This window comes from Mus caroli, unplaced genomic scaffold (genome assembly GCF_978045245.1).
Source record: "Mus caroli unplaced genomic scaffold, Mus_caroli_1 scaffold_1, whole genome shotgun sequence".
Taxonomy (NCBI): Eukaryota; Metazoa; Chordata; class Mammalia; order Rodentia; family Muridae; genus Mus; species Mus caroli.
The window spans coordinates 129831310-129857811 of record NW_028227256.1 but is presented as its reverse complement, the minus strand read 5'-3'; the positions used below and the strand labels follow the sequence as shown (position 1 = coordinate 129857811).

The 26502-nt window shown below is 51.9% G+C and overlaps 1 protein-coding gene across 14 annotated transcripts in view; it reads right to left on the bottom strand.

The window, feature by feature from the left end:
- Plekha6 (pleckstrin homology domain containing A6) overlaps positions 1–26502 on the bottom strand; it is a 140035-nt gene that overhangs the window by 17560 nt on the left and 95973 nt on the right. For 7 of the 14 annotated variants that reach the window (XM_029481839.2, XM_029481855.2, XM_029481858.2 and 4 more), the window contains 16 exons: positions 25626–25740; positions 22007–22111; positions 21163–21235; positions 19239–19339; positions 15671–15873; positions 13184–13666; positions 11509–12025; positions 11003–11089; positions 9972–10025; positions 6388–6468; positions 5425–5493; positions 3977–4057; positions 3578–3727; positions 2480–2575; positions 879–990; positions 488–627 (listed from right to left, as the gene is read on the bottom strand). In XM_029481839.2, the coding sequence (XP_029337699.2) occupies positions 488–627; positions 879–990; positions 2480–2575; positions 3578–3727; positions 3977–4057; positions 5425–5493; positions 6388–6468; positions 9972–10025; positions 11003–11089; positions 11509–12025; positions 13184–13666; positions 15671–15873; positions 19239–19339; positions 21163–21235; positions 22007–22111; positions 25626–25740 (2467 nt within the window). The remainder of the gene's footprint in view (positions 1–487; positions 628–878; positions 991–2479; positions 2576–3577; positions 3728–3976; positions 4058–5424; positions 5494–6387; positions 6469–9971; positions 10026–11002; positions 11090–11508; positions 12026–13183; positions 13667–15670; positions 15874–19238; positions 19340–21162; positions 21236–22006; positions 22112–25625; positions 25741–26502) is intronic. The other 7 variants (XM_085841117.1, XM_085841140.1, XM_085841106.1 and 4 more) reach the window with 6 other exon arrangements.

Sequence of the window (26502 nt, the reverse complement as noted above, 5' to 3'; positions counted from 1 at the left end):
GTACCAGAGTCTGAACCATGTAATTCATTGCTGAGATTTAACTGATCTCTCCTGTAGGTTGCAACCTGCTATGGACGGGTCCTTGTTAGATGCTGTCTCTCTGAACAAAGGACCCCAGGGCCTGCCTTCCATCCCAATGAGCACTTCCTGACTGACTAGCAAACAGCTCTCTACAGTGACCCTCAACCCCCTCACCTTGGGACATTTCTGGTTTAAGTTCCCATCAAGCATGGGGGAATCTGTGCTAACCATCTTGGGGTTCAGGAAGACTTCCTTGTGGGGCAGCTAAAGAGGGCAGGCAGAGATGGGAGTGAGTGTAGGGGAAACCCCAAGGGAAAACCAGTGTATGAATGATTCCAGATACCATGAGCCAAACGCTAGAATGGGGCCCCTGGGGAAGAGATAGCAGACTGTATGTCCTTTCCTGAGATCCAGAGCTGGTCTTCTCACCCCCCCCCATCTTTCTTGTGCTGTTTTCCCAGCTTACCTCACTGGACCCTGGCTTAGTGGGAGAACCCTGAGAGCCAGACACCATTGAAAAGGGGCTCAGGGGACTGGTAAGGCTGGCAGAGCTGAGAGGGCTGGCTGGGCTGTTGGAGCTGTAGGTGGCTGAGGGTCCAAGTCCTCCTGGGGAAACAGAAGAGGGAGGAATGGCTCAGCATACACACAGACACAAGGGGTGGAGGAAGGAGAGGAGGCCCTCCATGGCTTAGGGTCATAGGCTGGCTGCTAAGTGGAACCCTAGGCCGTGAAGAGAATTGACACTGTAGCCTCTGATGTGTCAAAGAGAGCCAGCTTGAAGGCCTGGGCTTGAGGTTAGCTCTAAAGTCACCCATGGGTCCTTTGGTGTGAGTTGGCAGGGGTGCTGGAGTACCTACCTCTGTGCTTGGCTGTGTCAGTGCCCCGCGAGGGGTTGTTCTTCCTCAGCCCTTCCATCACATCCTGGATCCTCCAGATCTCCTTTTGGATTTGCCGACTGAGCACCTCATTCTGAAATAGCCGCAGAGTGAATCAGGGATGGGCCAGCCCTGCCCTAATAGAGACCCCTGAACTCTGAGCTCCTGCCCGCACATCCTCTTCCTGGGTAGCAATCTTTCTTGTGAGAAGTCTCAGCCTCTTTTGTTTGTTTGTTTGTTTTGTTTTGTTTTTTGAGACAGGGTTTCTCTGTATAGCCCTGGCTGTCCTGGAATTCACTTTGTGGACCAGGCTGGCCTTGAACTCAGAAATCTGCCTGCTTCTGCCTCCTAAGTGATGAGATCAAAGGCGTGGGCCACCATGCCCAGCTCTAAGCCTTTTTAATATAAAATGTGTCCACAGAAAAGCCAAAGCCCTAGAAGCAAGAGTGAGGAGCCCCTACTGAACCTCCTGGGGGATCAGAAGATGTGTTTTGTTCTCCATGGGACAAGATTTCCAGTGCTTTTGGTCTTTGTTTTTGTTTGTTTGTTTTTTAATTTTCACATTCCAACAGCCTAGACATGAGCTGCATTCTATTAGAGCTAGCTCACATTCTGAAATTTAACAGCTGCCACTTATTATCTGTCTTAGTACCAGGCACCAGTCTGAATGCTCACGTGTAATAACTCATCTCATCTCGGCTGCAGGACTCCTTACCATGCACGAGAAGCAGAGAAGAGACTGTGTCCTGGGCCACATAGCCAGTGTCTAAGGATGGGTCTTTTTGGCTCAGAAGCGGGTGCGCTCACCCATGGCCATCGTCCCTCCTACAATGGGCACACTTAAGGTGCAATTGGACCATAGGATGGACCAGAATCTGGGTCCTCACCACCCTGCCCAACCGGAGGCAAATGAGGTGAATTTTGTTATCAGGAGGGAGACAGGATGCCAACCATATCTGGGGAACAGAGTTTATAAAATCAGTTGGAGAAGAGGCAGAGCTTGGTCAGAGAAAATACAAGGGGAAAATAAAATAAAACACAAGTCTCCAATATCTATCCTCCTTCAAACATCCTGCTTCGTACCTATGCCCAGAAAGGAAGCCTTGTTGCATAGATAGATCTTGAACTGCCAGCTTCTCCAGTGTCTGGAGAGGTATTTATATCCACATGTCTGTTTTTAAATCCTTTCAGCAATAGAATCTCCTGCTTCTAACCTAGGTCTCCTACCTCACTAGCTGCATTCCCCGTGAGTCGAGAAGAACATTCTCACGTTGTCATCAAGCTAAAGGTAGTCTTCAGTGACCTGAGGGTTTCTTCCCTTGCTTCCGTCTCTCTCCTCGCCCCATCTCTTCCTGTCTCTGTCTGTCTCTCCCCTCTATCTTCTCTTTCTCTCTTTCCCTGTGTCTCTGTCTCTTTTGCTCTCTCAGAGTCTGTCTCAAGACCAGATCCTTGTCTTATATTGAAATGGGTAAATCAAGAAAGACAGCTACTTTGTTCTCCTTTGCCACCCAGGCTAGAGAAGATACAGAATATATCTTGCCCCCCCACCTCCCCGCCGTCATCCTCATGGGGCCCCCTTTCACCTGGATATCCAAGTTGAGCTGTTCCCAGAGTTCGTCATGCAGGGCAGAGACCTCCGATTCAAGGTTCTCGTACACGGCTGTACTGTTGGTCAGCGCCTGCCAGGGAGAGGGTTACTGAGTGTGAGGGATCATCCGGCCACTTGACATCCCTCTGGGTGTGTCTGTGAGGGTGCCCCCGAAGGAAGAGCTAACTGGGGAGGGAAGGCATGGTGGCATTACCACACAGACGTGGGTCCAGGATGAATACAAAGGGCATGGCGAGATGAACCCACAGTCTCTGATTCCTGAATGCAGATGCAAGTGACCAGGTAGGTGCCTGGCGCTCACGCCCACCACACCTTCCCCACAGCGATGGGCTTTATTCCTTCAGACTAAGTGGTAACAAACCCTTCTTCTTCCTCAGTGTTTCATTTGTCAAGCATTCTGTCACAGCAGCGCAGTGAGAAAAGATGCAACTAACACACGGGGGAAGCCACCTTCCACAAGTTCTACTGCTGGAAAGGGGTCTGGGTCTGGGATCCCTGGGGTCCAAAGTCTGGCAGGAAGGGGACAGGCTGAGGGATTCTGGGGGAGGCTACCACCAACCCTCCTTCCTAGAAGGGCCTGGGCACATCCCATGGCAGACTGAAGGAAAAGCTGAATCTGTTCCCATAGAGAGCATCCCTGTCTTCTGGGCTGTGCTTTCCTGGGCTACTGTTACTCAAACAAGCTGTGTTGAATGAAGGATCTGCCTTAGGTCCCCCTGCTGACAGCAGCAAGCCAGCCAGAGCCTACTTCTACAAGGCAGAGGGCAAAGTGGGCAGCCGATGGGTTAGACAAGCCGAGGAATTCAGCAATTGGTAATCCTCAGCGACACACTGCCCCAGAGGAATCCTGGGACAAATGCAGCCTGTGGGTGATGAGCTCACTCGCTTGCTCGCTGTCTGGGTGGAGGCGCTTTGGAATGAACAGGAAGGCAAACTTGCTGCCTGCGCGTGCCCTCTGCTGTAGGGGTGCCCTTGCAGCACCCCGCTTCTGCAGTCTTAGGAGATATCCAGGTCAGGGCAGCAAGAAAGGGAGGCCAACAGCCACAGCCCCTGCCCCCCCACCCCCACTTACCGTGGTCGCCTGTGACAGCTCCACCCGGATGTTGATGAGTTGGTTCTGCAGAGACTCCTTCTTGTGCAGCAGCTTCTCTGGGTAGGCGGGCTGGCTCCCAAACATCTCCAGCTCCTGGTGGGTTCCCATCAAGGCACTTTCTAGGCTCTCCTAAAGAAAGATGAGAGATGTCATGAGCTGCCCCGTGACCTTCTCTAGGGTCTTTGACAACAGATGCCTGAGCCCCTGGTAGTACAATCAGACAACTTAGCAGAGGTTATCCTCATAGGACTACTGTCCCTGGGAGACAAGACGTCTGAGGAAGACAAAGACCCAACAGCTTTGTAAGGACAGAGACAGCATCACACACCACCACACCCACGCCAGTCCCACCCACAAAACACCCCAGCCGCTGCTCACCTTCTCTGCCCGTAGCTGCTGCACCAGCCGCTCCTGCTCCCTCACTACCTTGTTCTGCTCACACAGCTTGCCCAGCAGCTTCTGGGGGCCCAGAGGAAAGAAAGAAGAAGATGAAGGATGTGGCTTGATGGGGGCTTGGGAATTGGGTTGGCAGGACCCAGCCTCTGGATAACTGCCACTTTTCCCAGCCTTCACCATCACCTTGGAGGCTCTGGGAAAGAGCATAGTGGATCTCCATCTTAGGAAATGAGATGTGATGATTCTCTGAGTAGGGATGGGGAGTCAAGCGCATCCCCATTCTACTGTGGGGGTACAGTGCCCAGAGGATGGAGAAGACAGTGTGGTCTCACCTCCTCAGCTGGGGTTGGGGGCAGGCAAGGTTTGGGAACAAGCAGTCTTAAAATAAGCAATGTAATGTGAATCAGCCCCTCTGCCCACAGGGCAGCCCAGTATCTCTTATCCTGAGACTCCCGAGTTCTCTTTTTTTAAGGTAACAGTTCTCAACCTGTGGGTAGAGACCCCCGCAGGGGTCACATATCAGATATCCTATATATCAGATATTTACATTACAATTCATAACAGGCAAAATCATAGTTATGAAGTACCCATGAAATAATTTTATGACCAGGGGTCATCACAACATGAGGAACTGTCTTAAAGGGTTGCAGCATTAGCAAGGTTGGGTCAGGATGGCTGATGGGAGCCCTCTTAGCTTTGGTCCTTGCCTGGAGAGACCCGTCCCCACCCCACCCCCAGGCCTCTCAGGCAAGGATCCGCTGTTGAAGCGAGGTCAGTAGTAATGAGGAGGCCACAGGCAGAGCCTGCTCTCTTCTGGAGAGTTTTCCACATCCTCATCTCTAATTCATGTCTTCCCCTTCTGTCTTCTTCCTACTGGGCCGAATCTTGCCCTTTGAGGCTTCTCATTTCAAGGTCTTTCTCTCTGGCTATCTATTTTGTCCTTGACCCACTCATTGATCCCATTTGGTAAATGGATCTGATATTGCCATCTGATGCCACCTGGGATATCCCACTGCTTGATGCTCCTGACGGCAGACACAGACCATATCCTCTCTAGCAGCTTGCAGTGTCTACCACAGGCTTGGCACAGAACAGACTGACTGATTAACCATCTAACAGAGCCTAAGTCTTTGCCCTAAGCTGACCCCACTGCTGTAGATAGGGTCCCACAGCTTGGTATAGAAGCATGAAGCAGAGTGAGAGGTGAGGGTGAGGTAGGGCCATGTCCAAAAGGAGAAGCAGGAGGAGGAGGAAGCAGGTGGAACACTGCGTTGTGGTCCTGATGAGAAGAGGTGAGTCAAATGGATGAAACGCCACCAGGAGAGGGAGGATGATGGAGGAAAAGCCCCATGGGGGAAAGCGAAGATGAGGAGGACTACATGACATGAGGAGCACGTCGTGTCAGAGGGAGCAGGGAGAACTGCCCTTACATCTGTGTCTTGCTCGTTTAGCTTGAAGGTGTGGAGGCCATCCCGGAACACCTCTGGGTATGCAGGGACCTGCAGGAACACGAGGTCAGTTACTGCAGCAGGGGAAGACGAGGCTGGGTGAGTGGCAGAGCTGACATCACAATCCCGTTTCCTTTCTGCCAGGGACCACTGCCCATCATGCCTGACACCTCTGTGCCAGGGTCTTAGGCACTCTGGCTGGAGCTGGGAAGGCTGTGACAGCGCAGTTTAGAGTTCATCCTGATCCTGATTGTCTGTGGCTGATTCAGGAGAGGTTGACCACATGACCTGTGTCCCCTGTCCCCTGTCCCCTGTTGGAGGCCTGCTGGAAGGCAGAGCTCTCTGCATGGTAACAATCATGAGGACGCCAGTGACCCCTGGGCAGTTTGTAGAGACAGTACTTGAGAGCTTGGCAGGAAAGAGCATCGGAAACCTGGAGAATCTCTGTCCACGTAAACCGAACACGCCGATTGCTGCACCCACACTAAGCCAGAACTGGCAAGATTCCAAAGGCATGGCGCGGGGAGAGGAGCAGTGAGTGCTGCCTTGCCTTGACAACGCAGCAGTCATCCTAACCTGTTTACAAACCCCTGACATCCTCCCCTCATGCCCCAACCCTAGTAATATCTGTCAAGCGCATAGACAACATGAACAGAGCATCCTGGGCACTCATGCAGGTTTGTAATCCTCAGCATGCAGGAGATGTCACTGTTCGCTGTTTGATGGCTCAGGAAATGCACCCTGAGTTTATCTATGAACGTGAAGAATGGAGGCGGCATGGTGGAGCTGGGGAGAAGATCAGGCAGACTCTGTCTTACAGGAGATGAGGCCTGGTGGGTGAATGGATGGGGTGAGGCGGGCCTCATCCCACATGGAGTGACCCAGTCATGCACAAGCAGCTGAGATGGCATTGACAGGGACCATGCTGGCAGACAGAGGCCTTACTTGCATGAAAAGGTGGGGCCTAGGAGAGGAGTTCTCCACCATTCGGTTCACCATGCTGATGAGAGTCTCGCTCTCGCTCATCTGCAGCGGAGGAAGGAACGGATGGACGATTCACTCAGCCCTGGCTACGGCTGTCTCCCCCCCCCTCCCCGCCCCCCCCCCGTGGCTCTCTGCAGGAAACAGGGGAGGGGCAGCTGCTTTTGGGGAGCCTCCAGCACCCTGACTTTGGCCTTGCCACTTTTCACCCTGTGAACTGTTTCTGGACCAGTACTGATGTCCTCATGCAAATGTCACAGCAGTGTGCTGGGAGGCCACTGGACCCCCACTGACAGAGTGGAAGAGACCCTGCAAGGCCCAGGGACTCTGTCCCAGGGGTGTCGGGCCACACTGGCCAAGCTGTCACCTCCTTCCCATTTCTCACACTGCTTTGGATGAAGACCACACGGTGGGAAAGCCAGTCTCCTCACATTGACACTAACCTGAGCTAAAACAGCAAACCTGGCGCCTACTCTCTGCATGGCACCCCACCCCCAAGCCTCCTGAAAGATTACTAAACAGTTTCCAGAGCTGGGCTGGCAGCATCCATGAGGATCGAGGATGGCACTGGGAAAGCAAACAAGGAGGTCAAGACAAGTGAGCCATGTTAAAGGGACACCAGGTGTCGGAGTGCTGTTCTCTGCCACGTCATCGTTTAATTTCAAGGATCATTGGAAAAGTGGAAGGGGATGTATTGAAGGGGGGTGGGGGAGGGAAGGAAGAAGAGAGGGAGGGAAGGCTAACCAAACCAATCAGATATACCCTCACTTGTCCACCGGTCCCCACTGGGAGAGAATTGAAAATGAAACTGTCAGGGAACGTCCTTGGCTGTGTCCCTTTAACTGTGTGGTCCACAGCAGATGGTGGGAGAAGACAGAAGGGGGGTGTACAGGGGGGGCTTTGGGGCTACACAGTAACTAGGGATGCTCTTCCGGGGTCAGAATTTTATCCACGGTCTCCCCAGCCTCTTCTTCCTCTTACCCTCTTGAGGCTTTGTTTCTGCCATGCTGTGGCCAGAGTAAGCAATCTACAGCATTCTAATTTTTAAAAATTAATTTTCTTTTTACTTTATATGTGCATTTTGCCTGCACGTATGTCTGTATACCATGTTCCCACAGAGGACTGGAGAGGGCATTGGATCCCCTGGAACTGGAGTTCTAGGTATTTGTCAGCTGACACATGGGTGCTGGTAACCAAATCTGGGTCCTCCGGAAGAGCACCCAGTGCTCTTCGCTGTGGAACCATCTTTCCTGCCCCTGATATGTCGTAGTTTCAAAGGCTTTCTACTACCCGACTTTTCTACTCCTGCAAGCCCGGTTAGGGTTCTTCCTTAGTGTCACGGATTTAAGAGGGATTACAGTATAAGGATGAGCACAGGAGTTACAATATCAATATGCCAGCCTCCTTAGTCTAAAGATCTGAAGTCAGTCCAGTCCCTACTACTTAAAGAGGCTGTGTGTGTGTGTGTGTGTGTGTGTGTCTGGGTGCACACGTTTGTGAGCACATAATAGACAAAGGAGACTAGACTCTCCCTGGGTGCCCCCCTGACCCCGTTTCTTTCCCCCCCCCCGAAGAGATTTGCTGTCACAGTGCCCCACAGAGAGCTCCCGCGTGCATTCCGATCTGATTCTCTTACTATTCTGCAGAAGAGCAGGCGCTGCTATGTCTAAATACAAAGAACCAGGAGGACCAAGTGACATCCACCCGTGCTGCCCAGCATGGCCCCACCTGGCTGTGCCAAGCCCCTCATCATATAGGATTGTCTCTAAGAATATCATCCCACAGGCAGGAAGGTAATCCAGAGACGAGTTCTGAAGTCCCTAGCAGTCCTTCCCCTCTGGAAGGGCAAAAGCCACTCTGTGCTAAATGATTGGACAACCAGCCATTGTGGGCAGGGTGAGGTTAGCAGAACGCTACAAGGAGGACAGTCTGCTTGGGAAACCAGTGATGACACTCTGAGTCCTCCCCACCTCAAGGCATGAGAGGTCTTGCTTCCCTCTGGGAGGACACAGCACTTCCCAGCCATGCTTGGGAGAGGGCATCCTGGAGTCCATCACATGACCCAGAACGCTTATGGCATGAATATAATACACTACTTTTGGAGCAAGAATGGGTGCTCCGTGAGGGCCAGGAGCTGGCCCTGCTGACTAAACTCTGGCAATCCGAGCTTCCCACTCACTGCCTAAAGCCTTTAACAAAGATGATCTCACCATAATAGGGAAGCCACAGGAGATGACAGGTCACATGACTGTTACTGGAAGAGTCATAGCAGTGAACATAGTCATCTCGAGGTCACATTTCTGCCCGGAGATTTATGAACTCTGCCCTGATGAGATTTGATCCTAGCCTTGTCTCCTCTCAGATTCTCAGCTACAAGCTGGGTTAAAACCTAAGCTCTGTTATTCACTGTCTGTGTCCTTAGCATATTTTACAATCTCTCTGTGCTTCATTTCCTTTATATGAAATAGGATAATCACAGTTCCCATCCTGTAGAATTATTACAAAAATGAAAGGATTGTGATCTCTTCTATTCAGTCTAAGTCATGGAGGAAACACCAATTATGGTGGCTGCTATTATTATTATTATCATCATTATTATTGTTACTACTGACACCGCTATTACTACTATTGAGACAGGGTTTCACCACATAAATTTCCTTGGCCTGAAACTTCAAACTTACAGAGATCCAGCTGCCTCTGCCTCCTAAGTATTGAGGTTAAAAGCATGCACCACCACCTTAGTTATTCTTAATATTATCACTACAATCATCTCTACCACTGCAGGCTGCATCCCAGGACAATGAATGTGGGTTCATTCATTGCAGACTCCCTGCGGTTTGTAGCACATATCTGCTAGTGGATGGGTTCACTGGCAACCTGTCTAGACCAAGTGTTTCCAGGTGGCTTCCTGTGGAATTAAAAGGCAAAGGAGCAAAGGGGAAAAGCCTGGAGAGGGCACAAGGCAGCTAGCAATGTGTGTCTCACTGGGGTATTCGTTACCTAGTCAGTTTGCTCTGTCAGCCAAACTGGGCTGACACCACTGTGCCTCTGACAAGCACACTGAACTCTCAGAACCGATGAGCTGTGCATGCAAAAGAGCTTTGCTGAGGAATTAACAGATATATGGAATTGATAACATTTTTTAAACCATTCCAGGACAAATCTGTAGGACCTCAGTTGCTAACAACAGAGCTTATCAGTGGTCAGTGGGAAAAGACATGAGTTCCCAGATCCAGGCTTAACTAAAACCCCTGATATCTCAGGCCCACCCTTGTCTCTGCTCTCTTCCCACCTGCCTCTGGGCTGAGCACTGAAGGCTGCAGACAGTGAGAGTCAATTATTCATATGCCCACGAATACACTTCTTTCCTGAGGACAACCCCAGCTGCCCGTGAGGGATCCGGAGGGAGAGGAGAGGAGGGAGCGAAGCCACTTTGTTGGTTCCTGGTGACATCAACAAAGGTTGTCAAATGGCTGGAGAATGTCAGGGACAGGGAGGAGGAGACAGGACAGGGGTATGAGATGGCGAGGGGCACCAGCTCTGCCTACCTGCTGGTCCAAATACTCTAGGTTTCTTTGCAACTGAAGATCTAACAGTTCATCCTACCCGGAGCCCGAGGCCAAAGGGCCAACCAGCAACACAAACAAACAGGAACACACAAAAGAAAACGATAAAAAAACAAAACAAAACAAAGAAGCAGAGTAGTTAAGAGTTAGCTAGGCATGGATAAAAAAAAAGTCTCTGTCATGTCCTTTAAGTGGTTCTGAGGTAGAAGGGGACAGGAGCGCAGGCAGGTGGAGGGAGGAGGGAGGATGAGGGAATTCCCTCCCAGTTCTGTTACCTCTGTCCCACCCTGCAAATCTGATGAGAAGTGTTTCCAATTGTTCTAGGAAAATGGGCTGTTTCTGGAAAGGGGCATTTGCTGTGGATCAAGGCTTTGGAGTCTGAACAGTCGAGTGAGAATCAGTGTGGACGGACAGTGGCTACCCTGGCATCCACCCAGCCTCCTCCACCCTGGCCTCCCTTTGCCGGGTATGAGACAGAGGTTCTTTAGTCCCCAACCCATTTCTTGGAGTAACACATTCCAGAAGTAGAAACAGCAGAAAGGGGAGACACACAATGTGGTCCACCCTTTCTTTCTCAGTCAGAACCCTGTCCCTTTCCCCTCAGGTGGCATTCCAAACAAAGGCAAGCTTGAGGCGACATCAAGGGGGAAAGTCCACATGCTCTACCCTCGAAGTCCTAGCCTAACTGCACCCAGCTCATGCTCCTAGCTAGCCCTGGCCCCTCTTCTTGTGTGCTGGTGAGAAGAGCTGCTCTGAGGGCCTGAGGGCCTGAGGGGCAGGAGAGCACAGGCTCTCTGCTCTGTGCCACAGAGAAGGAGCAAGTGGCCCCAAACTCTGTCCTTGGGGCCCTTGAGGCCTGGTGGGAAAGGAGGAGGTAACCAGAGACTTCTAAAAATATGTGGGCCAGGCTCTGGGCCCAGAGCATCCTGGGTACCTGCCCCAGCTCAGCTCCACCTTGGGTGGATGCAGGAGAGGAGGTCCTGAGATGGAGTGGAAGGGAGGAGAGGACGTACCATCTTATCGTGGACCGTGGGGGATGATGGGTAGTTGTAGGGGAACAGTCCTGCAGGGACTGGCCGCCTGTCTCCCAGGTAATCATACTGGAAGAGAAAGGGGATTGCAGAGGTGAGAGAATACGGCTGGGATGTGGACTTCCCCACCAACTAAAGTTCAAGGTTAAGGGCATCTGTATTCTGCCCCAGAGCAGAGTTCAAACTGAAATGCACAGCAACCCCATTCACAACAATCTGAGTCCTCAAGATTGGAAGTCAGACCTTCTCTGTCCTCTTAGACACGGCACAATTTTCAGTACAACCTGGGAATGGGCACAGAGAGCATGGTTCCTGTTTAGAGCTCCGAACAACCCCCAAGGCAACCTTTTAGGGATGGTACCGCAGGCCAGGCTTCCCTAGGCAGATTCCTGGCTTAGCAGGCCATATCCCAGGTAGCCCAGCATCTCCAGAGCTTTTCAGCAGATGGTCTCGGGGTCTCAGCGGGGAGAGGTGAAGTGGTGGCTCACCTTTGGGGAGCTGATGGATCGCCTCATCACATAGGCAGCGGGATCTGCATAGATGTCCTCACTGCGTGGTGGCAGCCGATCAAAACGGGCGCTAGGTGAGCGCACTGGGGAGTAGATGCGGGCACGGCTGTAGGAGCCCTGGCTGGGCGAGCGGGGCACAGAGTGGGACCGGGGCTGCAAGGACAGGCGGCGCAGGGAGCCAGAGGCGGCATCCAGCTCGTCATAAAAGACTGGCTGTCGGGAAGGGCTGGGGATCCAAACGGTGCCATCCTGCCGCCCGTAGCTGGTGGACTCCTTCCACTCATGAAGCTGGTAAGCGGGTCCACCCCCATTCCGGAAGGAGTGGCGCTTGTCCTCCAGGGCCCAGGGTGGACTAATCCTATCGTAGGCTGGCATGGAGCAGATGCTGTCGGGCCGCACCCCTGGTGGGTAGTACTGGTAATCGTCAGGATACTGGGAGGAGTAGGGACTGTAATAGTCAGGGACCCGGCGGGGCATAGGGTAGAACCTTGAAGGGCTGAGAGAGAGAGAGAGAGAGAGAGAGAGAGGTCATTATAAGGACATATCTCTCCCCACCTGTGCACCCCAGTCACCCCCCCCCCATTCCTCCAGCTCAGAGTACATGCTTGAAAAGATGACCGGAGCCATTGCCCAGGCAGGATCTAGGCTTATCCCAGAGGTGAGAACAAGTCCCATCCTTGAAGACTACACCATTCAGAGTTCAATCTGTGTCTCTTTAAAATGAAATGTCCCTAGCTAGAAGATAGCGCTAGGACTTTTTTGCCATTTACATCTGAGTGTGAACAGATTTGCAGGGTCCTTTCCAAAACAGGAGGTAGAAGAAACGTACCCAAGTGTACCATGCCCCTGAAGGAGGCTTTCTTCTGGTCATACGATGTCAGAGCCGGGAAGCCCCTGGGACTTATAAATGCCCGAGGACCCCATCGCCAACAACGAGACATTAACTATCTAGAAAGGTAAGCTGTTTCAGGGTCTCTCCTGAGGCTGTACCCACAATCTCCAGGGGTCCCTAACCCCGAGCTCATTTGCCCTGACAAACACTATCAAGCTCAGCAAGTCTCCCTGAATATTTGAAAGGCAGACATCAGATAAATCCGTTTATTTATCCGTGGGGCAAACTGGTTATCAAGGAACACCAACAGGAAGAGTGTGGTGCCTGTTTCCTTAAAATGGCGGAATAGCAGCACTGGATTCAGATGTCACAGGATTTGCCGCATGGGTCCGGGGTTAACCAGAGCAGCTTTAGGGCTGCCTGACTCCTGCCTACTGAACACCCTAGGTACACTGCCTCTCCTCTCTTGTCTCTGTCTCTCTCTGTCTCCATTTGAGACAGGACTCATAGAGCACAGGCTACCCTCCAACTTACTTTGTAGCAGAGGATAACCTCAGAACTCCCGATCTCCCCACCTCTGCCTCCCAAGTGCTGAGAGTACAAGAATGCGCCACCGTGCCCAGATCTGTGCTTTCTTTTGAAGGTGGCAGACAATCAGAGGCAAGGATTTGAACAAACTGAGAATCAACTTTCCTGCACAGGCAGCTTCCAGAAGGTTCCCAATAAAGCCATGTCTCTTAAGTTGGTCACCCCACCCCACCCCACCCCACCCCACCCCGTCCCATACCCTAGCTATAACATACCGCCCCCAGGCCACCTCACCTCCGAAGGTCTTCGGGCGGGGGCACGCCTCGGCGCAGGTTCACCCACTGCTGAAGCTGGTTCATAGAGCTTTTGCGCTGGGCAATTTTGTCAGGGTCAGTACGTGGTGGATAGCTCCGCCGCTGTCCCCCAGAGTCCCCATCGTGAGGTGGAAAAGCTGTGCTCCCTGGTCGGCTTGGGGAGCTATACTGCCAGCCATTGGGCTGAGCAGGGTGTTCCCCACCTCCTGGAACCCTCGGGCCATCGGGGTAAGGGCTGCCAGGCTCTGAGGCTGTCTCAGGTCCAGATGGGAGGCCATTGGCTTTTACCAAAGGCTCTTTCTTGACTTCAGGCCTCTCAGGCCTGCGCTCGGCCTTCTCACAGCCCCTGCCGTCCCCCTCCCCTCGAGTCTTGGCCTCAGGCTCCAGCTTGGTGAGATTGTTGTGAGGCGGCTGCTGATGGTGTTTGCTGGGTGGGATGTTCTCTGAGTCTGGCTTCTCGAGGCTGCAGGAAGCCAAGGTAGAGGTTGTCAGTCAGTGGTCCTGGCCCAGCAATGTGAGACAGGGCAGGGGTAAGTGGGTTGGGAGAAGTGAAGAAGAGGCAGAGAGGTAACTGGGGCAGGATAACACCCAATTCTGCTTCCTAAGTCCCGGGCTTTGCTTTATTGCTGGACAATGACCACATAAACTCAACCATCCAGAGAATACTACATTTTCTCTGCCTTCCAGGCCTGTTACCCAAATCACTCTCCCTTCTGCCATGATACGGAGCCCCAGCCCTTGGTTGTGACCACGGCTAACCTCTCCTCATTTTGGTCTTCTCTGGGTTTTTTTGTTCTATTTTTTAAAAAAGATTTATTTATTTTATTTATATGAGTACACTATAGCTGTCCTCAGACACACCAGAAGAGGGCATCAGATCTCATCATTACAGATGTTTGTGAGCCACCATGTGATTGCTGGGATTTGAACTCTGGACCTCTGGAAGAGCAGTCACTGCTGAGCCATCTCTCCAGTCCCCTTGGTCTTCTCTGCTATCTGTCTCCAATCCAGCCCTCCAGCCTAAGCTGGAACGTACCCCAGTTTCACAACAGTAACTGGAGTTAGCCACAGAGACTGGCTACAGTCTTGGCGTCTTAAAGATTCTTCACTGGCAGAAAGGACAGATTATCACCTTCCTGGGGGAAGGGGGCGGGGCTGCTATGAGATGAACCATGGTGGGCATCAGGGGGACAAGTGGCTGACTCCAAGCAGGTAAACACCAAGTTCCCCGCTCCAGAGCACAGCCCTTCTGGGGGTAACTTGGTTAGAATGTGGGCTCCATAAGGGACAGAGCATGTCGGGTTTCCTCCCTCATGCTCCCAGGGCCTGGCACAGGATCTGTGTCTTGGTTACTTTGGTCTGTTTATTGTTTGTCAACCTGACACAAGCTAGAGATATTTGAGCAGAGAAAATCTAAAGAGATTCCGCCATAACACTGGTCTCTAGGAATGTTTGCTCAGAGTTTTCTTGGTTGATGATATGGGAAGGACCAGCCTGTCGTGGGCAGTGCCACCCCTTGGCAGGTGGTCCTGGACGGTGTAAAAGAAAGCAGGCTGAACAAGCCACGGTGGAACAAGCCAGGAAGCAGCGTTTCTCCACAGCATGGGCTTCAGTTCCTGCCTTCAGGCTCCTGCTCTGAGCTCCTGCTCTGACTTCCCTGCTTTGGTCAGTGTTTATCATAGCAGCAGAAACACAGACCTGTACAGTCTGTTTTCTTCCTAGCAGATCTGGGAGATGGATGAATAAAGGCCTAGACCAGTGCAGAGATGGGCCCTTGAGACAACTTCTCCTCAGAGCTTCCTGTCAAGCTTCCTTGATGACACACTGAGGGTTAAACATAGCCAGAAGTCTACACAGGGAGACCCTTTCTCCACTCAGGCCAGACCTGAGTGAGACCTTTCCTCTGGGTCCCCATTCGCTTAACTCAGGGCTGCACACAGGGGAAGGAGAGGTGGGCACTGAGCCAGCGAGTGACAGGCACTGTGGGCCGTGTGCTGTGTTTTCACACACAATCTGCAGGACGAATCAACTGCTAGATTTGAGAAGAGAAAAATCAGGTCCTGAAAGGTTAAGTCACTCACCCTGAGGTCACACTATGGCCAAGTGACTAACCTGTGATTCAAGCCTGATTGCATTTTCCTCCAACGTGTTTGACGCAAACAGCCTAGGACAGCTAGTGAATGACCCTCACCTTTGGCTCCTAGCCAAGCTTTGAGAATTCTCTGCAGGCTCCCCCCCCCCCCCCGCCCCCGCCCCCAGCTCAGAAAGAGGAGGAGGAACTGAGCAGGGGAAGTGAGATTCAGGCTCTGCAAGCCACTGGCGGGACCTTCCGCTTAGGTGAGGGAATTGTGGTCCTCACTCCCTCCAGACATTCAAATCCACAGAATGGGCCCAGCACTGGCATAAAGCTGAGTACTTTTGAACATCTTTCTCTCTCCTTTCCCCAGTGTCCGCACCAGGTACTCACCTGTGCCGCACAGGCTGAGGCACGGACTTCTGGGCTGGAGGGATCTGGACCCGAGCAGCCTCGCCCATGGCCTGGATCCAGGCCTCCTGCTCCTCGGGGCTCTCAGCACTGAAGAAGTAGGTGCGGACTCCAGCGTGCTCTGCCTGTGGGGAGAGGCAGTGCGTAGAACTGGCCCCAGCCTCATCTACCCAGTGAACAGTCACCTGCAGGGAAAGGACACCCACAGGAGGGGCAGTCAGTCAGGCCGTTCTCAGCACTCAGTTTCTCCCCAGTGGAGCTAAGGAGCTAGGAAGGAGGGTGGAGTGCAGCTGCCTCCCGTATACCTGACATGAGAGCTCTCTGAATACTACCTAAAAGCCCGGTCACCAGGAAAGCAAGCGTACCTCCCCCGCCTGAAGTGGCTGTAAGCAAGAGGGACAATTACCACACCCATCTCTCCCCTTCGATTCCACCTTTGTGATAACAAAATTACCACAGGGCTGGAGGAGTTGGTCCCCTAAACAGGACCGTCTCAAACCCAGCTTCACTACTGAGAAGCTGGCCCTACGCCTTCCTCAAGAGGAAACACCTGAACCCCTATCCACGGCATGCAGGGCACACGCTAGCAAACGGTCGGAACACTACCTAGTTGACGGCTGTGAGCAGGCACAGCGGGCTGGAACCCAGAAGAGAGCTCCTGTCCAGAGGAGGGGGTCCTCATGCGGCCAGAAGGAGAAGCAGAGACAAGCCAACCGACACCAGAGGAAGAGACAGACCAGACAGTGAGGAGCACAGGACAGGTAGTATGGGTAGTTCCCTTGTAGTCCGTGACACCACCCAGGAGGACAGCACTCAGCGGTGTCCAGCTCAGCCAGACAAGGGATGGAGCACCGAGGGCTCACACTACGGGAAAACTGGGGCTGCAGTGGGCAGTGAGTCAGGGAAGCCCAGCATCATCTCCAGCTCCTCCCTGGCAGACAAGTTGCTATTTTGCTCCCGCTTAAATGATACAACGGTGGTTTGATATGATACAATGATTCAGCGGTTGCTGAAGGGTGATAGGGGAGAGGGACTAGCCAGATTCCTTCTGGGACCTTAGCATACTCCTCTGGTGACACCTTCAACTCCTTAAACAAAAAGGCAATTAAAATTTACATCACCTAACAGGGGGCTCCAGATGTGATTAAGGAGTCTCATCCCAGCCTTGGTTCCCTTGAGTGCTAACCAATGGGATGCGAGTTGAAGGGAAAAGGACAGGCCCCTGTGGCTAAACTCAGTGCTCTCCTGAACAGCCAAGTCATGCCCTCACCCTTCCAGCGTTTCTGGGACCAACCGTCAGGTGATTCCCTTCACTGTGTCCCATATGCATCTCCACCTTCACCCTTCTCCAGTGTGGAGTTTGGGGGGACTGGACCACAGGCTTCCTCTCTTGGGCTGGACCCTGCCCTTCAGCAGAGAGCCCAGCAGGAGGCAGAGCTGCTGAGTTCTTAGAGGGGAGGGGCTGATGGACAGTAAGGGAGCTGTAAAAAGGGCAAGGAGGCTGCTGGGACTTGAGACTGAATAGCAGTGCCCAGTGCCCAGGAAAGCCCTCTGGGACAAGAACACAGGGTTAGTATGGTGTCGTGGGAGACAGAGACAAGGCTGGTGATGTGTGGTAGGGCAGGCTGGAACCAGCAAATGAATCTGTTCATTCCATGAGCACTCTGTGAGCAACCTGTGTACCCCAGCTTGCTGGCCAGGGGGCCCCAATGACAAGGAAGATAGAAATTACACTGGGGCTCAGTCACACTGGGGACAAAACATGTCACAAGGAACAAGGAGCAAACAGCCCCAGGACCAAATGCTTGTGACAGGAGAAGGCAGAGGGCCTGGGAAAAGACAGGGCTATTGATGGAGTGCAGGGAGGGGCACCAGCTTCTAAGAAGAAAGGAGCTGGAGATTTGAGGGTGTGGACAGAAGAAGCTAAGGCATTCAACTGTAGCCAGGCAGGGACAGTTCCCGGCTCCTCATTATTTGCCATCCAAGACTTGTGCTTGGTGGCCACAACAGGACAAGCCTGCTGTCTGTCTGTCTCGGCTCCCCTCCCTTCCCTGGGGATGAGACACTGAATAGCACCAGTCAGAATCCTTTGTAGGCCACTGAGCATAGCTATCACGTGGGGGCCTTAAAGAGGCAGAGCAGGACTTGGGGCAAGGAGAAGGAGGGTGTGCAGGTCTGGTAGGCACGGGAGTGATCTCGCTAGGCTCTGCAGCAGGGTGTGTATCTGTCACTCTAGGACGTTTATCTGATGCCTGCAGCAGGCACAGTTCCAGTCTGGAGTGTGTGGCTCTGACAGGTCTGGTAGGAAGGGTGAGACAGGCTGTGGATGCTGTGTGGGTGCAAATGTGTCTGTGTCTCGGGACTGTTTGTTGGTTACGCAGCCTGCTCCTATTTCCCCCAGCTACAATCCAGCTCCCTGGAGTCAGAGTTGTATTAATTGTTCCTTCTATTCACACCTCTGGCACCCCAGCCCCTGAGATGATGGAAACTAATTATGTGCCAAAGATGTCCCCTCCTCTCTCCCTGGCAGGCCCTGTGTATGGTGCCCACCTCGTTCACCAGAATCTGAAGGGCAGAGAGAGCCTTGGAAGCTCAGACACCAACCTGGTGTGACCTGTAATTTCTGTTCTGTCTTTAATGCCAGTGTTGAGTTTTAAGGGCTTTGGACAGCAATTCTCAACTGGAGGAGGGGACTTTATTCTAAGGCATGCAGAATCAATATTATTATTTCATATTTTGAAAAGGAGACTAGGGTACTCTGCATCACAAAACACAAAGGGCATGGGATTTTTATAGTTTTTAATGGGTCATGAATTTTTAAATGTGGAAAACTACTGGCCTAGGAGGAGCCAGCTGCAGGCACAGCTTTGCTGAGTAGGTCCCCCAGGGGTTCTGAGGGAGGGACACTGAGCAGGAGGAGAGTCCCATTTTCCTGTGCACGGGCTCTCTCAAACTGTTGTCTACATGGCCAGGGGCATGACTCAGGGCAGGACACTTGCCCAGCATCCACAAAGGTTCTGGGTTCTATCCCCAACTCCACAAGACTCGGGGTTCATAACTCAAGACTAAGACAAAATTCAACTCGTAATGTTCTCTAAAGAATAAAATTTGAGTAAGTTTGACTGGAGGGAGGGTCCCTGCATATCCCTGGGCTCAAAATAGAAAGGAAACCTATTCAGAAGAGACCCGAGAAACCCACCCACCAGAGCCCAGCTCAGAAGAGGAGTAGGCTGCTGGGCAAAAGGTACAAAAGGTTCAGGACACACTTTTCTTCCCTGGGGAAATTGTGGCATCATAGAGACACAGCTCTATTGGCCCACCGGTGCCATATATACCCATCAGGCCCCTGAGAGAAGAAGAGGGAACCCCAGCATGGCCTCACTTTGTCTCCCAGCTACCCTGATGAGTCAAAGGGCCACTACCTGCTCCCTTCTGGGCCACCACACAGGGCGTCCTAGGGGACATACACTTTACTCTGCTCCAGCCCCACCCAGGTTCTAGAAGAGCAAATGCCTTCCTTTCCCCACCTGGGAGAGGAAGCCCAGCTGACCTTAAACGTGTGCTTCCGACTGATGTTGTCTGAAGGCTGCACAGCCGCCACCCGGAAGCTCAGCAGGGGGATGCTGCCCAGGATGCTCTCCTGCTTCTCATCTGTCGGGGAAACGGGGGTGCAAGGGTGTGTGCATGTGCGCGTACATGTGTGTGTACCCTCACACATACACGTGCACGCCTGCATGCATGCCCACGCCCATGCGTGTGAGAGAGTGCTCCCGATGCAGAAGGAAGGGCAAGGAGCTACAATAAATATCAACAAAATATTCCATGTCTCCTATGGCTTTCAGACATAAATGTTCACTTTATGTACGGCCCATTCAATGCCTTACTAGACCCAATACTCCTAAATGCCCCCACGAAGAGGCTCTCCTGTTCCCCCATTGTCAACGGACAGGTTATGTGATTAGCCATAAAGTGGATCAGTCTTAAAATGCAGGAAGCTTAACTCCAAGCCAGCTTCCTTTACCTCTATCCTGTCTGCCTGTATTGATAAGCAGGACAGACTCAACAGCAACACACAGAGACCCTCCTGCCTCTGCTTCCCAAGTACTGGGATTAAAGTCGGTGTGCCCAGCTGACATGCCCATCTTAGTTCGGGTTCTCCTCCAGAGCAGGGGGCTGCAAAGTGAGGCTTGTTCTGTTTCTCCACGTGCTCCCTCTTGTCCCCCTACTTTCTGCCACGTGCCAAAGCGGCACAGATGCCCCAGCTAAGCAGGTGCTCCTGCCAGGCTCTCCAACCTCTAGCCTCCAGGCCCTGAGGCAAAAATAAACCTCTCTTCTTTATCAATTACACAGCCCCAGAAAATTAATGAATATGGGTATCCTGAGACCATCCCTCTGTGGCTCATGAGCATCCGTTGGTATGCCCTGCCCTTCTCTTCAGGGATCCTGACTGCTCCCTCAGTCCTGTCCCATGCTAGTTCTAGGGCAAGGAAATTTTCTATTCCTTAGTTCTAGACTTTTCCTCTGTCTCTGACCCTGTATCTATAGCCTCTGCTCGGTGACAATTCAGGAAAAGCAAGCAGCTCCAGGGCAGAGGGCGAGCCAGAGCAACTGCTGTTTGTCAGAGTTAATGATTCACCATCCTGCCCCCAGGAGGCTGGAGGAAACCAGCGCTTCCTCACTGTAGATAAATGAAGCACACAGGCTCTCTGGCTTAGACATCACCTGTGCCCACCCCCTCCCATTGCAGCAGCCTGATATGATGTCACCATTACTGCTATTAGCCCTGCTTGGGTCATCTGTGCTCCCGCCGACACGTGTTACTGTGTACACTTTAGAATAACTTCCTAGAGGAGACTGTGACAGAGTTCATCAGATCTTTGCCCTCATGTTGGGGCAGGGGAGCCTCATGTGAATGTGGGGGCGGCAGAGAAGGTAGAGGTCAGGGCTATTTGTTTACCCAGCGTTCCCTGAGCATCTTTCCTGCTGCAGAGCTTTTGGTGCTGTAGACTTCACAGTAAACAAAATGGTAGAAAATTCTTATATTCTGGATCAGTGTACACATTCCGCTGGGCCATGGGGAAGATCAACACCAGCCTCTACTAGAGCAGTAACTAGAAACCTCCCCACTCCTCCCCACTCCTCCTCCTCCTCCTCCTCCTCCTCCTCCTCCTCCTCCTTTCCCTTTACCCAGGAATCTCACTGTGCAAATGTCTGCCCTGTTCACCTGCCGTATCATCAGTTGGGATCCAGAACTAGTGCCTTCCGGATAAGTATGGATTGCTAGGAACTGAATGAGTGCGTGAATAGGTCTGAGACTGAGCTGACAACCCATTGCCACAGCCTCCTACAGCTAGGAGCCCGCCTGGAGAGACCCACTGGCCAATGACCTTCCAAAGCAGAACCTGACAGCAAGACAGGATGAGACAGAATGGTCCCTGGCTTCCCCTACCCTGGCAGCACCAGGGCACACTCACCTTTGTAGTAAAAGAGGCAGCGATCCACCAGGACAAACCAACGCTTATTCCACTGCTTCACCCCGGAGCTAGCCTGCGGGACACACAGACAGACAGATGGGAAGGCCATGAGGGGGTGTGGAAGGGGAGGCAGCCGCAGTCAGAGAGCTCTGCGCTAGTTACAAGGACATCCCGGCTCTGGCTGCAGCGCGGCCACTAGCACGTGGCAGCCAACTCCCTTGAGATCTCAGATGCTGGGAACTGACATTAGATTATTGCCTGTGACTTTCCAGTTCTGTCATTCTGGTGCTCTGGGTCTCCCCTGGGGAAGATAAAGGGGGGCAAAAGGTACCCCAGAATGAGCGAGTAGAAGAGCAGACGAGAATACAGCAGTGGCCAGCCAGGGAAAGGTTGGTAAACCCCAGGACTGAAGCCACCCCACCTCCACACAGCAAGGAGACATGCAGAGAATGTGCCCTGTAATTCTGCTGGGACTAGTGATGTGGTGTATCTCAGAGTTATTGCTCCTCCCCTTCAGGGATCTCATCTTGGAGCCCCAAATTCGACACTAGTCAACTTTGGGGGCGTTTCTTCTTTCTTTTTCTTTTTTACTGTGCATAGCTCTGCCTGTCCTAACTCTCTAGAACCAGGCTAGCCTTGAACTCAGAGATCTGCCTTGCCTCTGCCTCCTGAGCGGAGCAGACTGGGGAGGTTTTCAGTTTCTCAGAACATTTATACAATTGGGAGACATTCAGAGACAACAGGGAAACCTACCAAAGAGTGCTTGGGCCGCCATGGGTACAGAACTCAGAGCGCTATGAAGAAAGTGGTGGTTATTGTAGGCAACAAGGCTGGGTGGCCTCACCTGCTTGTAGAGCCAGCCCGCCTTGGTAACAGGTGCATTGGGGTTCCGCTTCATGGAGTGTGCGCGTTTACCAAAGGCAATGGCTTTTCGGGAAGTTCGAGTCGCCTGAGAAGGCAAAGACAGCAGTTAGCCAAACTCCCCTCCTCTCCTCCCCGTACAGCTCTGTCAGCAAGAGAGCTGTCCTTGCTAATGGCAAATCTCTCCAGTGGGTCCCTGGCGCCCTCCTGATGGGAGGCCTGGCTATGAAGCTTGGAGTCTCTGCTAACTCAAAGGCGTGGATCTTCAGAGTCTCAAACATGGGTGTCATACTAGTTGTTATGTAGTTTCCTTCTTTTCTTTTGCGTTTACTCCTCTGTTGTCTTTTTTTAGATTTGTTTACTTTGGGAGGTGGTGTGCACGCCATGGTGAGGGTATGGAAGCTAGAGAATGATCTGCAGTCCTCAGTCCATTCTCTCCTTCTGCCTCATGGGTTCTGGGGATCAGACTCAGGTCATCAGGCCTGGCAGCACCTCGGTTGGCTCTTTCCTCTCTTCCCTGGCTCTCCTTACCAACACCTCTTGCACAGGCTCTGGCATGCACAGGACTGTTACGTCCCTGTGTCATCTGCTCTGTGTCCTGTTCCTGTCTCACACCAGAGAGCCCATAGGGCTCAGAGGGTAGACAGTGTCCTCTGGCTCCTCCTGTGTCTGGGGCAACAGCCATCTGCCTTCCTTGAACACGCTGCAGACACTCAGCCTAACCCTTCTCCGTGCTGCTCCTGAAGCAGATTGGTATGGCTTATTTGTTGTGGTTTTGTTTAGTCTAAGGATTTGGGTGTCAGCCACCCTTCTTCACCATAAGACATTCGACCACCATGGAAATCTCACCATTTTTGATGATGCCCTTTTTGGTTGTGAGAGACAGGGTTTCTCTGTCTAGCTGTCGTGAAACTCTTTGTAGAACAGTCTGGCCTCGAACTCACAAACACACACGCGCGCGCACGTGCACACACCTCCAAGCTATCCTCCCCTAGCTGCTTCTCCTCAGTCAGAGCTCTCAATCTGAAAGCATCTCACTCAAACGCCCACACACCTTAAACTTCCCTCCAGGCTCTCATTCCCTATCTACTGTAAGAGCCTCTTTCTTTTCTGGGTTAAACTACTGTGAAGAGCCTCATCCCTTTTCCTCCCTAGATTCCAAAACTATCCCCTACAGGCACACATCTTGAACACTTGGTCCTCAGTTGGTGGGGTTCCCAGACTTCTGGAAGGCTGTGGAACCCTAAAGAGGTGGGCTTTGCAGGATATATCTGGCCTCAGTCCCACCCTTCTCTCTGCTTCTTGGACTGCATGATGTGAGCAGCCTCTGCCATGCATCCTGTCACTTAGTCTGCTTTGCCCAGCACGATGGACTGAGACCCTCTCAAACTGTGAGCCAAATACATCTTTCCCTCACTATACCATTCCTGCCAGGTATTATCATGGCAATGAAAAAATAACTAAGAGATGGCCTGTGCACATGCCCACACGCACACACGCGTGCGCGCACACCTACCTCCTTTCTGGAACAGTTCTTACAATGTCATTGGTTTAATTGAGGCTATTTTCAGGCTCTGGCCAATCTAAAACAACGGGTGATACTAACATCATTCCTGAGGCTCTTCCTTTGGTTTTGCCACATTACACAATCACACAATCACACACACACACACATCCACATGCATGCATGTTTGAACCCCATTAAAAACATTTTGTCTTCTCAGTAATGGTCATCATGTAGGAGAACTGAAATTCCTCTGCCCAGCACAGAAGACCAGGGCTCTAACATCTGGCTGGGCCTATGATTTGCTTTCTGCTGCTTTAGCACAGATGTCCTGTCTCTGCCTCTGCCCCACCTTCCCGAACCTCTGCTCATTGTGCTCCCTCATGGGAAAGGGCATCCTTTCTCTTGAACCAGCTCCAGACTTATCCTTTGAAGTCCAGCATAGCCTTCCTTAGACTTCATAACCTTCCTGGGGACACCTCCCCCCCCCACACACACAGAGAATTAACAAAAATAAATATGCTTTTTACAAAGGTAGGTGCTGCAAGGTGAGCCTGTAATCTCAGCATTAGGAAGGGACAGAGAAGTCCCTGGGGCTTCAATGAATTCCAGGTTCAGTGAAAGACCCAACCTGTCTTTAAAAATAAGGTTGGAGCTGAGCGTGGTGGTACATGCCTTTAAGTCCCAGCACTCGGGAGGCACAGGCAGGAAGATTTATGCAAGTTCAAGGCCAGCCTTGTCTATAAAGTGAGTTCCAGGAAAGCCAGGGCTACACAGAGAAACCCTGTCTCAAGAAAACATAAAGAAAGAAAGAAAGAGGAAGGAAGGAAGGAAGGAAGGAAGGAAGGAAGGAAGGAAGGAAGGAAGGGAGGGAGGGAGGGAGGGAGGGAGGGAGGGAGGGAGGGAGGGAGGAAGGCAAGCACATGAAGCCAGCTGGCATCTCTAGGGTCCGCAGACACAGCATCCCATCCCCCCCCCCCCGCATGGCCACCCGTACACAACTTCCTCTCACACACAAAAATTAGAAACACCTTTCTGAACCATTTCAAGTGTTTCAGAAAAGCAGGGAGCACTGCGATGACAACCATTCCTTTCTGTCATTCGTCTCCCTAATAAGAAAAGGCAAGCAGAGTTAAGCCTCCCTTTGAGGCTCAGTCTTGTTACCTTCCTCTTCCCTAAGGGCAGCCACTGACCCAAAATCGGTCTCCTGTCCACGGTTATCCACTCCTGCTGCAGATATGTCTATAAATACGCAGACCTGCTCTTCCTCTTTGTACATTTTACATAAGTAACATGTTTTTTCAGATTCTGCATCGTGCACAATTGTGTTCTCAATGCACCCTTGCTAGGACACACACAGAAAACCATGCTTGGTTCGTGGAGAGTGCTCCCCGGTGTGAACACATGGCGGTCTGTGGCTGCTCACTTAGTGGTCCCGTTTGCTCTTTCTACATCTCCTCTCCCATCCCCTCTCAATCTTCTGTGCTCATCGATTGATCGTCTGTCAAACTGCTTCTCAAAGTCTCTAAGCTCCACACTGTCACTAAGCTCCCTTCTCTCAGATGACTTTGTCTTCCCAGACCTCCCTTTCCTCCTCCTCCTCCCATGTCGACCATCAACTAACTCATCCTTCATGGGAGGTTCTTTTGCTGTGCCCTTAGGTCAGTGGTCCTTAGGAGAATGGGAGATTTCGTTACCAGAGGACACCGACAACATCTGCAGACATTTTTGGTTCTGACAACAGGAGAGGACCATTGGCATCTATGGGACAGAAGTCAAGATGCTGCCTGATACCCTACACTCCTGGAAACACCCCCCCCCACACACACACACACAAAGTGTTATTCCCTTTCAAAGATTGGTAGGGCGAGATAGGGAACGCCATGTGTGGAGCCTCATCTTCTGTAAGGTACTTGTCTGAGCTTTCTTCTCTTCCACTCTGACCTGGGTTCTGTCCTGGACCACCTTGCCTGCCCAGTGGGGTTTATGGATATGCTAGGCAAGCAAGGGTTTTCCCCGCAGATCCTGACATTCTCTAAACTGAAAGCATCTCCTGCCTGACAGTTTGCAGAGGCAGGTGAGGCGCCGCTGGGCTTACCCGGATGTTGGGCCGCTCTGGAGGAACCTCAGACACCATGTTGTGGTTGGCTATGTCGCTGTTGATGGTAGCAGAACGTTTCCCACCTGTTTTGTTGGACATGTCCAAGGCCGATCTGAATTCGGGTCAACAAAAGAAGGGGAATTGTCAGAGCCAGCAACCAAAGCACCATCCCTGCCTCCACCCTGTCCCCACTGCCCCAGCAGCAGCAGCACAAAATCCCAGCCTGTGGTGCAGTGCGGAAGTCATTGCGGGGGCTCCTTTGCTTCTTCTCAGATAATCTCCCTCATCTTCTCTGTTCATTTATGGCTTTGGCTTATTTTGCTTTTCTTACTTGTTTGTTTAAAGACAGGGAGTCTCACATAGCCCAGACTGGCCTCAGACTCACTATGTAGCGGAGGATGACCTTGAACTTTTGATTCTCCTGCCTCTGTTTACCAAATTCTGAGATCATAGGCATGTACCATCCCGTGTAGCTTTCTCCTGTTCATGTATGTTTAAAAATTTAGACTCTGAGATAATAGACTGCCTGTTACTCTGTACCTTATTTTGAGACAGGCTGGCCTAGAAAATCAAGATCCTCTAGCCTCAGGCTCCTCAAAACTGGGATTACAGGCATGTACCATCAGGCCACTTTAAAGGTTCAGTGGCATACTTAAAGCTATGTATTTGATCCCAGAGGGTGGAAAATCATTGATCAAAGGCACAGTAGATCAGTGGTCTATGAACTACCCTTCCCCCATCAGTGAGGCAGGATTCACAGTGTAGCATGCACATTTAGATCTCTGGATTACATCAGATTCCCCTGAGCTGCCTTCAAGGGTTCCCAGGTGCTATCCTGAGAGCAGGTTTGTGTTTTTTTTAAATTTCTTCAGCA